Below are 20,826 nucleotides of genomic sequence, written 5' to 3' on the forward strand. Positions count from 1 at the left end.
TCCTGAAACAGTGTTAACAGCTGTCAGAATTCATGGACATCCACAGGAATGTCTTAAGCATCTATATAACATTAAGATGTTGTGCAATTTCCATTGCTGGAAGACCTGAAAATATTGTTCAAGAGGCTTAGGGATATTCTCCAGATCAAACGAGGACCTCACGGCCCAGTAAAACAGATACAATAGCATCTTCTTTGAAAGTTTAAGAGAAGTTTTCCACACAAGACTGCAGTTTTTGGGCTGGTCTGGTAGAGTATTATGTTGGATGAGAAGAATAGGACCAAAGCACTAGAGACAAGAAAGCACCAGTAGCTAACATCTGGATTCCAGAATGGAATAAGGCCACTGAAGCCAAAGGGCAATAGCTTCAATTTTACTCTCTTATCTAATATGCACAAGTTGATACATTGGACTGGAAGAGTATTCCTTTAAATTACATTTGTAAACCACTGCCCATAGGTTTAAAACATAGAACGTGCCAGTAAGGTTGATATGTTCTGAAAGCAATCACCACTTTCTTGCACCATCTACAAAATGCTGAGAAGTCTTCGAGGGGTTACTAGAGAAACCATGTTATTCCAGTTTTAGACAAGAGGCCAACATAAGATTCAAACATTTAAAGTCTAGTACAGATCCATTTTTTCCATCCACTACATGTATTTAGTATGCATAATGAGAACAAGTCTAACATTTCTGTTACCTAATATAATTTCTTTGGGAAGTCTGCAGTGAAACATCACCAGCCAGCCAGCAGTACAGGTTCATTCCAGCACAAGCTTCATCTCTTCTCTTCTCCCAGAACACCCAAAAGCTCAAGGACTCTACCTATAAAATGGCTTTCTACTCTGGTCCCACTGCAGGGGTGGGGGTGGGGGGGAATCCTATTTTTAACTTTCATAAGTTTTAGGTATTCACCTTCTCTTTTAAATCATGGAAAAGAGATCAGAAGTTCCTTAATTAATTTTATTACCATACAAGGAAGCAGATCATTCAGGTATTAGTTGCAAATATTCAATTTCTCCAATCACACAATTGATTTTATTAAAACTTTTTAATTGCTGCAAAAATACAAATATAATGTAACTGTTAATGAAATGAAAAAAAAATCTCACAGAAAAACAGTCAGGATGCTTTTATCTTTTGTACTGAATTTGGAAGATAGCTTTACCTTAACTAGATTTCAGAACAGATATGGGAAACATAAGAGACCACTATCTTGTATCTATTAAAAACTTCTAAAACTGATTGTAGCTTACTCAATTAAATGGAGAACAAAGTTTATGAAAAAGAAATTTTCAGCACATTAAATAGGGTACAGTCTGCCATTTATGTACATCCGAGTTTTAAATACTGACTGCCTAACATTCTCAAGTATAACAATTGAAATTGATGGTATTTGGACAGCGATTATACAATCCACAGGCTGAAGCAATGAAGAGATGAATCAAGGGGTTTTCAATCTCCAAAATAATCTCACATGGTTTCTGACAAAATGCATCATATGTACTTAGCACAGAAAGCATACTTAGCATGCTAAAACACAAATAGAAACTACATATCATTATTCTTTGGGGACTTTATAATGAAAAAGTGTGTTCCTTTTTTCTTTAAAAGATTTGCCAGTATAGTCCACTTTAAACACAAGGTATTACAATGTATTTTTACTTTTATTAATCCTCAAAGATACTAGAGAATATGCAGATAATGTACAGATTTGCACCAATGAAATTTATTTTAAAAAGCATGTAATTGATGATTCAGTATGATGACCCATACTAAGGCTCATATCACTGAATTCACTTTCTTTTCTTCAGCGTGTAAATGTATTTACCAAAACCAAAGATCTCAACTTATCAAGCTTGCCTTAAGATAAAGTTGATAGAAGCTTGCATGTAGGAAAAGCTGCATGCAGAGCAATTGAAGGTAAGCTGTTCAGGAATGGATTTTTGGAAAATTGGCATGTACCTACTGCTATATCTGTTTCTGCAGAAACACTTGGGGAAGCAGCAAAAGTCCAAATAGGTCCTCTAATTATTCACCAAAGGAGGGAGACTATCCCTGTCAGAGGAAAACGCAAAGTGAGACTGAAGAATCTGGAAATGAAGCAGTGCTAAAGAGGCCCAGTTGCAGACAGGCTATTCTTGCCTCTTCTGCCCACTTCCAAGTGGCATTCATAATTCTGCTCTCACTTACCTCTCATAGGGATGTAGCCATGGTTGTTGTTGGTTTTTTTTTTTTCTTTTTAAAGTAACTAAAGTAACCACTCATGTAACCTTTGTCTTTCTCCTCTATCATTATGTATCAGAAATGAGAGAACAATAATCTTGCATTGAGTCCTTTAGGATTTCTTCTTGGATCTCTTTTGCCTGTGATTTCATATGCTGCCTTAGGAATATCTGGCTTTTGGACATAAAACCTTTTCTTTACACTTCAATCTTTATCCTAAAACTCAAATTTAATGGGGCATCAAATGTTAACGTGCTTAAATAATACTTCTAAAAACCTTAAAGTGATTATAAAGAGTAAGTAGTTAGGTAAGCTATCTTTTCATAAATATTTTAAAAGTGCAAAATCTGTAAGGAAGTTTGATTTCCTTTTATTTGGTTACATTTTCCATGTCTTATCTTTCTAGCAAGTGCTACAGTTTAGCAGATTATCAGGAAGTGTGTCAGCTTTTGATTAGAGACACCTGGTGAATAATTAAGGTACGAATCAATGACTGAAATTTTCCTTCAGTTTTCCCACTCTTAAAATAAATCTATTGACCAAAAATTCTCAAATCCTTCTTCTCCTTGGACATTTTAAGTTAAAATAGATAATAAAAAGTGACAAACAACTGCTTACCTCTAACATTAGCTTATTCTCATACTTCAAGTCTCCATCTATAATAGCTCTTTTCAGCTTTCAGGACTCCCCATAAATTTTAATGGAAGTGAAGATTCCCACATAGCTGCTTTAAATCTACTGACAATAAGCTTGTTTTACTTAGTTATCTTTCATGTACCCTGAAGCAGAAGTCTACATCCCCAGAAGTCGTGAAAAAATAGCCAAAACAATAGTATTTTACTGGCTTCTCCCAATCTTTCAAAATGAAAAAGAACAAACATAAGATCCAGTTATGCTGGACCTTGACTCCAGCAGCAGCCAGAGTTAACTACTAGGAAAAGACTACAAAGAAATAAATCAAACAAGTCTAAAGTGGCATTTCCTGTGATATTCCTGCCTGCAGAAATCAAATTAAGGACTTTAAGCACTGAAGAACAAAACCAGACCATCAGTGTTTACAGGTGATAGGTCAGCTCCTGGCTATGGCTACTGCCCTTTTAAAATTCTTTACACATTTGACTTTCACAACACTTAACAGTGAATTCCACAATTTGTGTGTTCAGGGGAGAAGGGGGGAAGCCTACTACTTTAAAACAGCAACCTAAATCCACAAGAGCTAGCAGTGCTTGATAGAATTTTGAGACAGAAATAAAAAACGAGTCACTCCCTACTTACCTTCTCTATACCATTATGATTTACTTCCTCACCTCTTCTTTCCTCTACTCACTGTCTTCCCCCTCCTCAAGCTGGGGAGGGAAGTTCCACAAAACAGTTCAAGACAAACAGCTCACCACTGCTGAAGGGAGGTCTGCTTCCTCCCGGCCTCCACTAATGCTCAGAGGATTCCCCTGTGAGCCAGTTCAGTCCACCAAACCAGCAGGAAAAAAACACAGCAAGGGGAGGAAAAAAAAAAAAAAAGAAAAAAAAAAAGAGATAGTTTTTTCCTCTGTGTTGAGCAACTAGACCAGCTCGGCAAAAGCTCTGACTAGCACCAGAAAAGGGAAGGGGGTGGGTGGGAGGGAAATGAGGTCTCCCAATTTAGGATGGCACTGATTTCTCAAGGGACTTCACTCCTAGTCCATTTAGGGTGCAGTTTTGCAAGTGGCTTAGACTGTCCTAACTCCTGGCTGCTGCTAAAAGAGCCTCAAACTCCCCTCCCTTCTCATTCCCCAAAGGACATGTGTCCTATCCTGTCCCTTGGGTACCAATCCCAGTCTCATCTCCTGTAGTTGCATCATTAGCAGCAGCAACAGAATCTGCCTCTCTCCGATCAGTGGATCATAGGAAGGCCATACAGTTTATCTGAAGATTGACAGCTGAACAAGTACGGGCAGGCAGGGCAATAGGCACCACAACAGGGGACCTGCTTTGGTGTTGTTTCATCTGTTAGACAAGAATGAGTTTTGGAATGGAGGGTGAAACTTAGGACATCTGTACTAGGTAGACAGAAGTTCCACCTTTCTGAGCCTCGGTCACAGGCAGAAACTAACAGTGGATGTCAAGAATTAAAAAAAGTATAAGAATAATGCAAGCAAAAATAATACTCTCGCTATATTTTTCTCTACCCTCCAGCAATATCCAAACCAGGCTCCATCTGAGCTGGAGTGGTACCTAGGTGCTTAAGCCACCAAATAAGGACTACTCTCCAGTATCAGAAAAACAACATTAGAAACACTTCCCTGGCTGGACTGAGCAATCTCAGTAGATCTTTGAAGAAGATCTTGCATTTGTGGTGGGAAAAAGAAAAGAAAAAAAAAAGGAATTTTTCAATTTTGCTATTGAATAGTTTCACTATTAAAAGGACATGCATATATTAACCATGGTATGTTAGTATATACACCATGGATTTAACCTAAACAAACAGAAAACGCAAAGCTGGCAGTATGTATTGTCTAGATAATGAAATATCTATGCTGACTTAGTTCAAACTTAAAAATCAGTAATAGTATAAACTGTGCAGGGTACTGTTTTTTTCTTTCTTTTTAGTTAGTTTAGTTATAGTATGACAGATTCCATGTATTACTATTATGCACAATAATATTACAAATAATTCAACAACTGCAATAACAGTGGTGCTGTGCTAACCATCACCTGTCAGCTACAGAGCTTAAAATAACAGGTCCCAAATCTGCAAATTACTGGTGCACATTCTTGGTTTCAGTGAGGCTGCACAAGCACATGTTATAGAACCAGGGCCCAAGACAAAAAGTCAAGGAATGAAGGAGGAAAGAAATACAATATCTGATGCAGTTATTACCAACTGCTGTATTTCTTAGTCATGAGTAACTACTACTTTTGTAGATGGAGAGGATCTTGAGTTATGCCTTTATTTTCTTGATAGTGACAAAGCCATCATGAAAGATAAACCTTCTCTTTTAAGAGTCAAGATGTAACCACACACATTACAATAAGCATTATTTTTAGCCCCTCCTGCATCTACAGCTTACAAAACTGAGTTACCATGACATTTTCAGGTTAACTTTGCAGGTTTTGCATTCATTAGGGATGAGTACTGAAAAGACTATGAGAATCAGTTATATTTTTAAGTTAGAACATTATTTCAATTTAAAGATGGCTTGTTTTACATCCCCTTTTATTAACAAAAAAGGACAAATTATACCTTTTACTTTAAACTTCCTTGAATCTCCAGGATGTCACATTCTGTCCCTGCCTCTCAACACAGTTTTCTTTCTGCTCTTGCAATACATTCCTGCAGACTTCATTAAATCCTTGCCATAGCAACAGCAGAAGTTCCCATTTTCCCCCTGCTGAGAAAGTCTGCTCAACTAGGGTAGGACTGAATGCCAGCAGGAGTATGGAGGGGGACAGGGAGCAAGGAATGGAAGAATTCAACGAATCCAACTGAAATGGAAGCTCTTAAGTCACACACTCTCAAAGTGGAAGGTGCTGGCTGGGGCTAAGGTGGGACAGGGTTTGCAGAGATACTGCAGGAAGGAACTTGGATGGATTGGGGGCAAAGAAGAAAAAGCAGGAGGAAAACTGAAAGAACATCTGGGATAGGCTGGGGAGAGAGCTGGAGAGAAATAAAAAGTTTATCAGCTCACTGCAAAGAGGCTCTGGAGTAGCAAAAACAGGATAAGAAAAAAGGCAGAATAGCATGTGCTTGAATTGGAGAGAAACAGGGAACTGGGAAATGCTGAAGAGCAAGAGAATTAAGATTAAGATTAAGAATCAGATTAAGAAAAGTCTTTCCTTCTCAAAGAATTATTACGCAGCATCACTACTGACACTGGTTATAATCTTGGTGTGCCACATCTTTCTGCCAGTTAGGATAACAACATCAATAGATTACTATGGTCAACATGGACATGCACAAGACAGTTTTGCCAGAGGGGTCAAAGACAATTGTTAACACAAAAACAATGAGATGCCAGAATCATGTGTTTCACTAGAGGCTTAGAGGCTTCCCCTTCTCCCACTTTTTTTAGACGGGATAATGAGACAGAAGAGGTAACGCAAAGAAAGCAATGTTTTAAAGGTCTGATCATTACTTATTTAAATTTTTGAGACACTTCCAAAAAGGAATCAATCTTCAGGGCTGCTCAAAGGTTAAAAAAAAAACCTGGGGGGGTGTGTGTGGGGGTAATCTGTGTAATGTTAAAAGTACCAGCAGCCACTCTGCTCTTCTGGCAGCTTAAGATGTTTGCAGGTAGTGTTTGGTATTCCTGCAACTTAAAAGCAAGCATGCATTGAAAAACACAGAAATATGATCCACTTCAAACAAATAGTTTTGTTTCTGGAGACTGCAGCATCAACTTTCAATTACCCTTAGACCATTTATCTGGATTGCTGACTATCTATGTCACAGATGTTATATGAGACAGCACTGTGTAAAAGCAGTTGCGCTGTTTTCACAGCCAGTTCACATAAAGCAGCTTTTGTGTTGGACAGAATCTGCATTACTAAGCCTAAAGGACCTAAGTAGCTTTCATATGCAGGGCCATCTCAGGACTTTCCATATCTGATCCTGAAGCCAGGAGCACTACAAAAGGTATTTAAGACATACCAAAGTAGCTCTGGACCACAACAACCAAGTTTGGCTAGCACTGAGCCCAAGTTTATACAATTCAGCTGGTGACAGCCCTAGACAGCAGCTGCAAAGTGCTCCTGCACTATGAGAGGTGTTATTTAATTTGGATATCATGCCATAGGAATACAGAGCCAGCTTGCATCCAACAGTGCATGCAATATATTCACTCTCCTGAATCCCAGCGCTCTTGGATGTGCAGTGCAGACACATTAAATAGCTCTGTCATGCTGACTCAGTATAGCTGGGTATCTCTACAGAACATTCCTCAATGCCCATACAATATAGGAGATCCCAGCCCTTCCAATTATCTCAGCTAATAAGCATACAATCTTCTAATTATAACTAGAATAAAGAAAGGAGTCTTCAGTTTTTTATCCATATATAGATGGTAAGAATCAAAGTTGGTGCCCATGGCTAATTGGAAACAAGCAAGAAAGTGACTATAATTCATATTCTGGACAGAAGACTGAAAAAAAATGTGATTTATACCAAAAATCTCACACATAGGTATAGTGTTGCCAGTCTGGAGTCCAGCTTTAGACATTTGTGGAAAATACATTTCATGCACAGGTATTTCCTTGAGGCTATGAATTTCATCTCTTTCATGCACTTTCACTTTTAATTGTGAAGTTCCTTGGTTAACCAAGAAAATTAACCAGTTTTGTTCTTGGATTAGCCAGAGTCACCATATACCAAAAGGAAGTAACACTTGCATTCTGCAATATGTCATTTGCACATAGTATTGTATCCTGAACTCAGCAGTTAAATATTTCAATTTTTAAAAATTGCTAAATTTATATTTAAAAAGAAATTGACAGTCTTGTTTAACTTTCAGAGCTTTCTGAATTTAGAAAAAAGACACAGTAAAGTTGCTTGGCACTGGGATGATACCAAAAAAAAAAAAACCAAAAAACACCCACACAGTATCAATGTCAGTGCTACAGGCAAAAGAACAGTCTTGGGAAGATTCCATAGTTTTAGAAAGGTGGTTTGAGAAAGGGCTGCTTCACAAGAATCAATACAATCTCCCCACAGGTTCATGATGTAAAATTCTACAATCAAGGCTTGTAGATTTGTAATTATGGTATGTCAGCCACATTTAAACAAGAGTGTTAAAAGATTGTTAAAGTTAAACTAACACAATTGCAATGTGAATTGTCTTAGTCTCATTCTAATCTACTGGTGTCACTTTCATTTAATCAGATGGAAACTATGGGCAAATGTCAGTGCCATTTTCACATGCCCCAACTTACTTTGTTCACAGTAGTTTTTAAAACCATTGCCAATCTGAAATGGATATAAGATACTTATTTTTTTTCTTCTAATCTATTAAGTCACTATCTGGCAGGCTGTCTGAGCTTAGATTTACTGAGACTAAATTACTTATTAGGGTGTAAGCCACAAATACAGTAAGCGTTATTGTGCTCCTCAAACCTAGTTTTTTGTATGATTGGCTAACAGAAGTATGTAATCACTGAGAGCCTGGCTATCAAATCTATCAGAAAAAGCAAAAGGTTCTCCCCTCTCCTAGTTCAAGTTTCTTTCACTAACATATAACAGTGTAAGAAACACTAAAATATGCAAACTATCCATGACCTACAGTAGACTCTCTCGAGAGGGGTACTCAGAGAATCTATGCTATATGGCTGGAAAGAAACACATTAAAAAGGAAGCTGCTCATCTTTGTTCTTAGTTTGGGAAAAGTGATGAGTTAGGTGATTTAAAAAAGACAAATGAAAATACCTGAAAGTTCAATAAATCCTAATAATTCTTGCCCCTATCTTTTTTGATATACTCTTAGCCTGAAAGCTGAAAGAGCTTGAAAACCACTATTACATGCTGAATTCAATGGACTTTTTGAAATTGAAAATTCAGAAAAAATTAAGGCAAGTTAACTGAAATGTTAAGTCAGTGGCCTTACGGCACATTTAATTAGCCTCCATGCGATTCCCCTCACATGAAGAATAAATAGAGCTACCTTAGCTTTTTGGAGTCCTAGATTACAGTCATATATAGTAGCTCCACTCCCAAATGAGAGGAAAATATTAAAATTACTAAGTTGACTCAAGTCACATGTGCTCCCATTGTAAATAAAATTTTTGAGGCTCCAGGTACAAAAATGACTTTGAAGATCATTCAACATTTCATAAGTCTCTGACATTTTCTTCTGATTATAGAATTCAGAAATAACACTGGAGTGAAAATAGATCATTTTTCTGTTCAGTGATAAGATAACACTTCAAACAAACCTGAAATGACCATTGTTATTACCTGATCATAGGGTTCTTGGTTTATTTTGGGTATTGTTTCAAGTCCTCAGGGAAAGAGGGATAGGAGGAATACAGCATTTTTCCAGTGTCCACAACTACTTCTGCAAGAGATTCCCAAACCAAGAGGTCCTCATTTATAAGGGTTGGGTGTTCACTAAGGGTGAAGACCAGCAGGAGTACAGAACCAGGTTTCTAGTTTGAGGAGGAGGGGTGGAGTGGGACAGAGCCATGCCTCTTCTCATGCTGCGTGCAATTGTCACAGACCCGGGAACTACTGCTGCTGTTGCCAATAGCTAGGCAGGCTAAGTCCGGAAACGCTCCATGTGTCACACACACTCAGGCCATAACTAGGACCATGTGCAAGATCTATTCTTTCTAATAAAATATTAAACAATGTATAAAATGCATAAAATACTTAATCTCAGGACTATATTGCTGAAATAAAAATGGAATTTTAAGAGAGTTGCAGGGTCGCAGAGAGAGAAACAAGAAAGTTAACTTTAGGTTTGTCCCTTCTTCCACAACAATTGTCCAAGTACACAGTCTCCCCCCACATGAAGTGTAAGATCACATATTCCCTTTCTTTTAAAACAATAAGTTAACTCTACTTACAGTTTTCCAGCTGCTTCACAGTAACTGTAGTTGTGCATATTGTTACCATACAACCACAAGCTAAGTTTGCCCCTTAGCTTATTCATGCAGCCATTCTCCAGAAGCAGATCTGAATCCTGCCTGCTGCACTTGCGACCCTTCCCCAAAAGTTTTCATCACTTTCTTTGTGCTAGCCCTGGCACGTATGCAGTTGCATGGTGAGCTGGTTCAGTCAGGCCTCACCCCTCAAAACAACTCTTGTTTCTGGTTCTAGGTTATTTTTCAGTGGATTGGATCCCTGAAATATATAGGCTTGCGGCCACTTAGGTCCTTGTCTCAGCACAAAGGACGAAGCCGTAACATAGCAACTCAGATTCACCTTAAGCCACCGTGGAACAGCACTAAGTCTCCTATAACAAACTGTTAAGCTATTCAAAAACTACTGATTCTGCAAGCAACCTCAAGCCATTATTTGAGACACATTTAGGCAGCAATGGAACAGCATTAGAGAGCCAGAAGTATTCAGTCATACTATAGTTTAAAATCTTTTTAATGAAATACTAAATGATTCAATGTAAACAAGAGATATGGTCTCCCTACAGTCAGGATTCCTACTCTACCTCCCAAGAAATTACAGTCAGCAGCACTCAAAAATTTTAAAGAGGATATATAAAAATGTAGCTTGAAAGAACCTGTCATGCTTGTTTCATCAACCAAATTGTAATCCAGTTACATGTATGATTTGGACATGAAGACTCTTGTAATGTTGTCAGAAGAGATGATGTCACTGCACGCACTTCCACATCCTCCCCCTTCTTCCTACTGGATCTTTGGGGCAAAGCAGACTAGAACATAAAGGAAACTTCCGGTTCACTCCCTTAGAGATCACAGGCTAGAAGATGCGATTATTTCACTGGGGAGGAATGCCCACCTATGCCGTGCTCCCAGACACACTGGAGCGTTGTAACTCATTAAACTTTGAGTGGCCACTGCTTTTAAGAGGTCCCAGGCTTTGTGTTAGGCTAACAGTGTAGGTCTCAGGAACAGTCAAGCTTTAGTTGAACTTGTCCTGGCCAGCCTAGAGCTTTCTTTTAGCTTGTTTAACTGTAACCACTATTATCTAATGACCAGGTGACAACTACCTGCTTTGTTTTAGCTTTTGCTCAGCTTTGTACAGTTGTATAGTATAACATTTACTATATTAATTTTTGTTATTAATAGTTAACTATTCTATGCAGAATGAGCTATCTCTGACCTAGAATAAGAAAGTGGCATAAAGGAGCACAGGCATGGGAAGATAGCAGAGGCCTTGAAAACACAGGCACAGGAAGATGCTGAAATGCCCCAGTGCTACACCATCAGAGGAATGCAGCCTTGAGAGATGGGCAAAAATCAGTTTCAGGATACAAACAACCATTGAACATACATAAAACACACCATATATAGTAAATTCAGATAAAATGTAGAACTACAAACCAATGAAGAAAAAGCAAGATGTGGAATGTGTTAACAAGCTTATAAAAATGACTCCAAGCAGACTCAGAAATGGAAGAAACCATCAACATCACACTCGTCTGAGCGAAGAATTTGGGATCCTGATGACTTGCTGAAATCCCTCCCCACCAATACTGAAGCCAAAGTCCTTAGCACCCAGGGGACAGCGAAAGAGTGAGCATAACACCAGGGAAAGGATGTTTTTAGAAACAAGTTAGAAACATTAGAAAGTCTGTATGAACTATTGATCTGTGTTAGTATCATTGTAACTGGACTGACATCAGTTCAGTTGAGTGTAACAAGTTGGTAACAGATTTAAGCAACTTGCATGCAGCAAATTTGTAACAACATCAAAACAACATCCATTGATTTCCAGGCAACAGAAGAGGCGACTAGGGAATAAAGAAGTTGTTCAACTATTTGAGCACTGGACAGGGAAATAACACCACTAACTTCTAATCTCTTGTCCTCAGCAAGTCACATGGCCCTCTCAGACTCACTTAAACAGAGAAGCAGAGAAAATCAAACTAAGAACATGCAAGTTAATCTCAGAGCTACAAGCGTGAAAGATCACGGCATAAAGACAAGAGGCTAGCCCCACATGCAGGTATCTTCCCTACGGAACCAGGCTCACATCATTACACCACTGCCAGGTCCAAGGGGATATAACCACATGGCACAAAATTCACCATGTGATCATACAGGCATACACCAGCTCTGACTGAGGTCTTCACACAATGGTCCCTTGCTAGTGTTTACTTTGCCCGCTGTTTCCCAGTATATAAACATGAGGAAAGAGCATTGTGCAGGTAACTGTTGTGATAATTTATTACTAAACAGCAATCATCTGCAGTGCTATTACATATTAGCGCACAGTTCTCATTAAAACTATCAAGCAGCAGCAATAAGCCAGATTATAGAAACTTCTACAAGCTACTAGAGTACAGTTGTGTTTTATTAGAGACAATAGTTTTCTCAGAAGTATCTACATACAAGTAAACTTTGTGTTTGGGTATCAGAAAGAACACACAGACTGAGAAAATGTTAACCTAAATAACTCTAGTTTTCCTGCACCTCAGAATACTTTGACTGTAAACACTGACGCAAAACACGATCCACTTACAAATGCAAATAGGATGTTTACAATGTTCCTGTCCAGTGTAGCCAGTAAGCATAATGCAAGTTAATAAAAGGGATGCAAAGCAGGAGGCAGTCACTAAGCCACTAAATCAAACCTCACTAAAGTTTCCTGGGTTAAAAATAAATACATATTCACACACAAGTTTACAATTTGCACACATTGTACAGTGACAGAAAACAGGAGCTTAGAATCCTATAATCAATTTCTTGTTTACAGCAATACTTGAGAACTGCTCCCCATTTTAAGCCTAGGAACTCAAGATGGCTTTATCTAGCATAAACATAATGGTAAAACCCGCATCCATTCTACTCTTCCATTCTTGAAGGTCAGTCTTTCAAACGTAATCAGATATTAGAAAGCATGCCTGTTACTGTCAGCAGCCGCTGACTAACTGAAATTAAACAAGTCATTATACAAAGTTAGTTGTACAGAACAGGACGATTTAGCATCCTGATCTGACACTAATAATAATACTAATTCCTGTCTATGCCTGAGTCACTGCAGTCTTTGTAGGACCTAGCCTTAATAAGCCACTCTATGAACAAATTATCTATTACCAAATCCCAGTGCTTACAGTCATAGTTGGAGGGATTCGCATGGGTAAACTGCAACTTTTGTTACAAATGAACACTATGTTAAAATCAAATGGAGACTCGAGTATAAAATTTATCAATTTTGCAGTGCGTGTGCTGGAATGACAAATATCCTACTCATCATTTTCGGAACTACATATAGTTCTTCCATGTTTGGGTTAAATACCCAAGACTTTCTGGATGCGAGAAGCATTCAGCAAGGCTGACCTGCACACTGCCAGGGGAGCACCGTGACTCTCAAAGCCACTGGTAGCACAGAAACCCCTCAGCTGCGGTTACGAGGGAGGACGCCCCTTTTCTGCCGACCCTGAGCTACGAGACGAGCCCAGAAGCCGTCACAGAACTTCCGCCCCGGGCGCCCTGCGGCACATCCCGGCACCGAGCCGCGCCGCAGCGGCCCCCGGCCCGCCGCCAAACGCTCCAGCGCAACGGCCCTGGCCGCGGCCCCAAGCCCGGGCCCGGCCCGCGGCGCAGCGCGGCCCGCCCAGCCCCGAGGGACCGCCGCCGCCGCGGCAGCACCCCGCCGAGCTCGCCGAAGGGCCGCGCCCGCCCCGCGCTCGCCGAGGGCCCCTCGGAGGCAGCAGGCAGCCCCCGCCAGCCCCACCCCAACGGTTCCCAACGGCTCCCAACGGCCGAGGCGCGCGCGTGCCCGCGCGGCGGCGGGGGAAACGGGACGGGGGGAGAGGGAGGCGGCGGCGCCCCCCGCGCACTCACCGCCTCACGACGCCGGTCTTGATCTTGATCTGCCTCAAGCGCGGGTCGGCCATGGCGGGGCTGCCGGGGGGCGCGGGGCGGGAGAGCGGCGCGGCCGGACCCCAGCAGCGCGGGGGGGGAGGGCGCGGATCAGGCGGCTCACCGGCGCGACTGCGCAGCACACCGCGGCCCGCGCGCATGCGCCGCGCCACAGCCCCGGCCTGGGCGGCACCACCCGCGAGCGGGGGCCGGCAGCGGGACTCCGCGCCTCCCCCCCGCCCAGTGGAGCAGCCCGGGCTGCGCGGGGCGGGGGGGGGGGGGGGGGCGACGCCGTTCCCATGGCGACCGCCCCCCCGCGCTGTGGGCCGCTCGGGGCAAGGCCCAGCCGCAGGGTTTCGGGGAGGTGCCGGCTGCCGCGCCGCCAGGCCGGGCCGGGCCGGGTCGTCGCGGGCGCGCAGCGCTCGCCCTGCCCTCTCTGCCTGCGGGTGACGCAGCTCCCAAACACCGGCTTCCTCACCCGGCGCCTCCTCTGCCGCCGGTCCGGGGGCAGCGCGTCCTGCCGCCACGTCCCGTGGCGTGATGGGTGTCACGAAAAGGGATGCACTACGCAACATTTTAAAAAGATTTATCTAAATAATTTGTCCTCAGTGATTCCTGATGCTTTGCGAAGTGTAATTCACCTTATCGTAAGTACACACACAAGAAAGATTGAATCCGCTGTTAGATTTCGCTCCACATTTAATATAAGGTAGTTTTATATAACATAGAACGAAAGGATTTATTCTCAGGTTAAAACAAACAAAAAGGAAACATGAGTACTGGTAGGTTCAGTCCTAGTCTTCTAATTAAATGGTATTTTATCATTAAAGGGCTTTTTTGCTTCATGCTTGTAATTAGCTGATGCTAACCATTTAGGGGGTCAAATTCTAGAAGGACTCCTTGGGGACCACATCTGAGAGAACTGCCGTTGAACGAGAATTTAAATAAAAGAGGCAGATGTAGCTCCAGTGAGGTAAAGTGTAGCTCCAGTGAGGTAAAGTTCTGAAGTTCTGCACAGGCCTTTCATTTTTCACATCCGTTCTGTTCTTTGTCAGCTGCTTGTACTCATTTTTGACACAGTTAGTTATCAACACTTCTTAGAGGAGGGGTGGTTGTGAGGAAGGCTATCATACTCCGTTAGGCAAGGTGCCGGTTATATGTCCCTCGCCAGCAGCAATATGTGTGCGGCTGGAATTATCAGGCCCAATTCAGATACGATACAGGGTGGTGCAAGATCATTCAGATCAATGGACTTGTGCCTTGCTTACGAAAGAGGATGCGTTTGACCTGCGTTACAAATCCTAACAAACGTTCCCAAAGACTGGAACAGCCTGGTCCAGCTCAAACACGCTCTTGGCTGAGCAGATGCAGCACTTAAAGAAACCTGACTGGTCAAATTCAACAGCGGCATTAGCCAGGCCTAAAGCTCTACTCTGAGAGTAATATCCATACCACCTACTTTAGATGGCCCCTCATGAACAGCCCAGCCTCCCGGCAGAGTCAGTGGAAACTGGCAGCCTCCTGCCCTGAGTGCTCTGAACCACCCTCCGGAGGAGCCTGCATTTCTTCATTGTCTCTGCAGACAGACTCAGTTCTTAAAATCAACAGCTTGAATAACCCCATGAATAACTGTGCTACAAGAATGCAAATGTATTATTTATTAGGTATGCAAACCTGAGGTCACTTGTACAGTAAGAGGACAAGGGAGAGCAATATGGGTGGGCATAAGACAAAATGTGTCCACTTTCTTAGTCCAGCAGAAATGCAGCCCAACATCATATTCATCCTGCTTTAGAAAGTTGCCTCAAGTCATGCTGAGGCTGAAACTGTTTTCTGAACAGTTCCAAAGCAGTGTGATTTCTGCTTGTGTTACATACCCCTTTGAAAGACAAACTGGTACAAGGTAAACTGCATTGCCACCTTGCCCCCACAGGTCAATTATTTTTTCCAAAGCAGTCCTCTGTGTCATTTCTATATTTGCCAGATTTGCTCAGTAAGCCAGAAGGCCAACAGCAAATGTAAACAGCAAAAATAAAAATCACCCAGAAGTTGTAGCATTAAGAAAATGAATTCATTTTTTTTAAAATGCTACAGATGTTTCACTTCTAGCCCTGAAGTGTTGTTAACATCACTGACAGTATTCAGAGACTCAGCTATTGAACCGTAGAAATAAAAGACAATTATTTTCTTAGAACAGAGCTAATCCAGATAACTTAGCTGATGACAATATACCAATCCGAGTTTAGATCTCAACACATATGAAGATAAAGTGAAAAGCATTTTGGGCGGATGCTGAAATATATTGTGTCTGAAAGCAAGATTTATTTTTTTATTAATAAGTGTTGTTATAGTATCAAAAATGATAAAAAAAACTTAAAAAGGATAAAGATAATGATTTCATTTATAAGCATCAGATCCTGATATCTGGATATCCAGGAAAGTACGTATAATGCTTTCCAAGACTGACACTACTTTTAAATTAAAGGTTTTTTTTTCAGAACTACTTTTAAATAATTTCTAGCCTAGCTGTAGTTCAGTTGTAGCTACATAACCACGTGAATTAGTGCGACTGCACTAGAGATGAATATGCTCCATCACGAAGATCAGGAATTCCTATTGTACTTGTTGCATGGCACAGAAAACATAGACTCTCATGAATTTTGTCAGCAATCTGTTTTTTGGTGGATCTAGATGAACATTTGTCACAAATTCTATTAGCGCTAACTCATTACGTGTACACTATCGCGTAAAGGGGGGTGCCTAAAGATCATTTGCTGATGCTCTGGCTATGCTGACAAATGGAGCAAGTTGTTCTGTACGTAGGAACCTTACAGCTATCTTTCCATATTCTCCTGTATTCTCCCTCCCAGCACCTCAAATGTAAAACCGCACCTGCTGTGAACAAGACTCCCTTTCCTGCAGCCAGGGTTATTACCTTATCTAGTCCTCTCCATTTTTGTCTGGCTCCACATAAGGAAAGCTTCCAAGGTGGTTTGTGACGTGTTCTGCAAAAATTTACCTGAGCAGGTGCAATTGTACCTACTGATATACTAATCCCTCTGTCTGAAAAATCCAGCTAAATCTCATTTATTTCTTCCCCAGGCACAAGCACAGGCAGTGCTTACTGCTGACGCTTATTTCATTTAAGCGCAAAGGACTGGAAGGACCTGATCTGCCTGATGAGCTCCGTTTGGTACACATGAACACTTTGCAGTGGATGGTGGATCTGAAGTGTTCACCCCGCACCGCATGCACACCCACAGGAGCGCGCCGGGCTGCACAGCACTTCCTACAACTTGCAGCAACCTCTGCTAAAGGCCAGCTGAAGGACTTCATGCCACAGACATAATTCTTTCTCCACAGGAAAAAAGTAGATGGATTCAAAGGCATTACATTATGCCCAAGGTTCCTCTGGTATGGGAAATTCCTAGTTAGTATGTCTCCCCGTTAAAAAAGACTACTGTTAAGAGACACAAGTTTCTAAGCTGTGCATACAGCAAGTCTCTCTAATGCTGTATTTTCATCATATCCTTTTCTCCCTTAAAAGCTGCCACTTGACCTCTTGCAGCATCCTTTGGAAGTATGGCCTCGCAAATTCGTGTTGTTTCACTGCTGTGTAATATGGGAGTTCCTGAAATAACAGGACTGGTTTTGGGTTGCAGTGGAGCTGGTCTGTGTCGCACCGTTCGTCCATTTGGCCTGCAGAGCCGACACGTGCGGTGCTGGGGAATTCACTCAGCAGAAATCATTTATGGTCTGGTGTAGTTCAAAGCGGAGGTATCACATCACTTCCACCCTTGCTGCCGAAGTCAGAGATACCTTGCAGAACGAGGCGCAGGCACGGCTATGATCTGCTAGAGCCTGGTGATGGTTTCCATCTTACTGTCCTTTACCGGTTGGTTTAGACAGCCTGAAAAAGCTGTGGCCACAGTTGTGCCAAATGTACACTTGTTTCATCCGGGACTGAGACCATTACTTTAATAAGTAAATGATGAGTTAGCTTTTATACTATTTTGTTTATCCACCAAAACCATCTGTGCAGTTTGAATATCGTTTCATTTTCACTTGTGATAAAACAAGAACGTGGAAATTATTTAGCCTTCAAATTTTATCTTTATCTTTTTTGTAGGAAAAGCAAATTTAATATGGCCTCCCTAAAGGGTAATAGATAAATAAGATTAGATTTTGAATAAAGGTTAGTAGTGTCTCTTTAATTTTTGGATGTATGCAGTAAATAAAATTAACCCCTGTACAGCTGGCAAGCAGAAAGCTACACACCATTTAAGTGCATACAAATGAATTTCCCTGGTTGTGAACATATAATACAATATCATCATTCCTTGCAGTACAGATCTCTCAACCCACTTTCTTATCAGGCGGTCACCACTGGCCAAAAAGATCTTCCAAAAATATCCCTATCAATACAACTACCAAAAATTAGGTAGTTGTTCAGCACCACAGATGCAAACAAGTGATGCAGCGCATTAGCATGTAGCCAGGGCACAGGACGGAGGCAGAACGCGTGGCTGCCGCAGGGCTTGCGCGATGCCCCCCGAGCACCGGCAGTGACGTGAGCTGGCGCCGCATGCTGCCTTGCCGGAGGGTGGGCAGCGGCGGAGCGGTTCACCGCGCACAGGCAGGAAAGGGGCTGGGGCCAGACTCGGTTTGCAGTCGTTACGGCACCAAACACTGCAGGGCTAGACTCCGGTTTCACCTGTACTTTTGAGAACGACAAAGTAGACCGCTGGGCTACAGTGGTATAAAATCAGAAGGAAATCCACCCATCTTCAGCAAGATTGCATAGACGGCACAATTTGTCCTGGGTGGGGAAGGCAGTAATGGTGATTCTGCAGATTTTTTTACCGTCAGGGAGAGCAGGTTGCAGCACAACCCTCTCATACAAGTTTAAAGAGGGTTAAACTGTGCCTATTACTAAGCTAAGCTACAATTCAAACCTTTTTAGCCAACTCAAGGCTTTTTTTTTAAAGCAGCTTTTCCTAACCCAGACCAACCATTAGGTAAAGAGCTGGAAGTAGTGAGAGAGAATGGGATTTATGTGCATGCATCAAAAGGAGCATATAGCCCTTTGTGAATGATTTCCATGGGTCTCCTACTTACAGATGAAGAGAGATGTGATATAACAATTCACTGTTCTGACACACATTACAATCGTGATGTGCAGGTTTTAATGCATCATGTTACATTAAGCTTAGCCCATGGTCTAAAACCATGTAACATAAATTTCTGTGAAGGGAGTAACATAACACGATACTGTCTTTTAAAAGACACACAATTTTTTCAGATCAGCTACCTTTTATCCATGAATGCCCAATCCAAAAATCAAGGTGGCAGACAAAAGTAGAGTGAATGAGGATCCACAAACCAGAGCATTTATCTTGTGTAGTTTTGCTCATTCCTACCTGTAGTCAATGACTCCAGTCAATTTTTATGTGGTAATGCATGAGCAAAGTTGATGGACATATTTTTTTGTCACTTCCCAGTCAGATTTTATTCGGGGTCAATCGAGGGAGACCTAACAGCCATTAAGGATGTAAAACACACTGAAATTCCTCACCAGTGTTTATTCCACAATAGAGAGAGAGTTTTTGATGATGAACCTATCACTAACATTATTTTGGCTGCTTTATTTTTATCCTATCTGTGAGACAGTTTCTCTATTTTAGTTAACAGTCTCTAGTTGAGGAATAATTTTAAATAAAATTATTGTATAAGTGATTCTCATTGGAATGAAATAAAATGAATTATTGACTTGACAATAACTGGATATAATAAAATCTCAGTGAAAGATCAAATTCAATTCTGAAGTTTAAGGTATCCACATAATAAAGATGTATGTGATCAATCTCTTTGGAAAAAAAAGGGGTAAATTATATTTTAATTTTTATTTCTTATTTCTCTCCTCCTCAGTCTTTAGAAAGCTTCAGGATTTTTGAAGACAGTTTTGTACAAATATCCGTAAATTAGTCTTCAATGTGCACTCAATTCCTTGATGATCATATGTGCCATTATCTGCATTTTTAATCTAATCCTTTCCATGGTATGTTACAAAACAAAACAATGTGAAACTCATGGACATCAACTGACATCTGTGTGGGTTTGACTGATCACATGCTTCAGTGCAAAGTTTAAATACCAGGAAAGGGGACTCCTCCTTTTTTGGCCACATCTGAAAACTGCAATTCTTACCACAGAATGAACACTTGAGACAATATTCTCCGATGAAGAAACAGCCTCTGCCGGTGCTTAGCAGACAGGAACGTGTTGGTAGCACACAAAGGTGGAGAACTGTAAAGTAACTGGCACCAGCGAGGCAGCGCATGCTAATATCCCTTATGGTGCTCCAGGCGACGCTCTGAAAGCTTCTCGTGAGTCAGTAAAAAAGGAAAATAATATCTGTAGATTATTGCATCAAAATGAAGCAGTATTTAGAAAGTCTAAGGGGAGAACAAAAATATGTGCTTTTAATAGCATGGCAATCTTAGTTGACAAAGATAAATGCATTGCCATGATATAGTTTGACACTGCAAAGCATTTGACATGACATCACACTACATGCTGATTAGAAATTTAGCACTGTACGGTATCAGTGTGGCACATGTTAAGTAGTTTGGAAATTGGCATAGTTACAAAAATGCAAAGGTCTTGTAAGGGGGTAATTGTCATAATGTGGGAATTTCTGGTGGCTTCTTGCAGGAATTTTTTCACCAGGCCCAAACTATTAAATATATTTATTAATCGCCTGAGAGGAAATATAAAATAATTGCTAGTATAGCCTGCTGCTGACACAAATGTTGGTGATATTGTACGTAATAAGAACAGATTATTTCTATAAAACAATTTGGATTGCTTGGTAAAATAAACTAATTTGAAATACATAACTTGAATGTAGGAAAAGTCAGGGTCACACACTTGGGGCAAAGAATATAGGTCAGACCTGCAGGGTGAAAACCTGTGTCTTGGAAAGCAGTAACTCTAAAAAGGATTGATGGGTTGCGGTGGCTGACCAACTGAACATGAGCCCGGCTACAATGCTGCGACAACAGAGAGCAAGTATTGTCCATGTGTGGAGAAACGTGTCAACACCAGGTAGGACTCTTCTTACCTAGG

At 41.2% G+C, this 20,826-nt stretch overlaps 1 protein-coding gene and 1 long non-coding RNA gene across 2 annotated transcripts in view; one reads left to right on the top strand and one right to left on the bottom strand.

Moving 5' to 3' along the window:
* LOC112987099 (tubulin-specific chaperone A) overlaps nt 1–13,880 on the bottom strand; it is a 32,570-nt gene extending 18,690 nt beyond the window's left edge. The window contains exon 1 of the mRNA XM_026106795.2: nt 13,681–13,880. Within this exon, the coding sequence (XP_025962580.2) occupies nt 13,681–13,859 (179 nt within the window). The 5' untranslated portion in view covers nt 13,860–13,880. The remainder of the gene's footprint in view (nt 1–13,680) is intronic.
* Nucleotides 13,881–13,973: 93 nt separating this feature from the next.
* LOC112987067 (uncharacterized) lies at nt 13,974–17,912 on the top strand. The gene is made up of 2 exons (XR_003260182.2): nt 13,974–14,345; nt 16,801–17,912. It is a non-coding gene; the product is annotated as an uncharacterized LOC112987067 (long non-coding RNA).
* The last annotated feature ends 2,914 nt before the right edge of the window (nt 17,913–20,826 follow it).

Source organism: Dromaius novaehollandiae, chromosome W (assembly GCF_036370855.1).
Source record: "Dromaius novaehollandiae isolate bDroNov1 chromosome W, bDroNov1.hap1, whole genome shotgun sequence".
NCBI lineage: Eukaryota > Metazoa > Chordata > Aves > Casuariiformes > Dromaiidae > Dromaius > Dromaius novaehollandiae.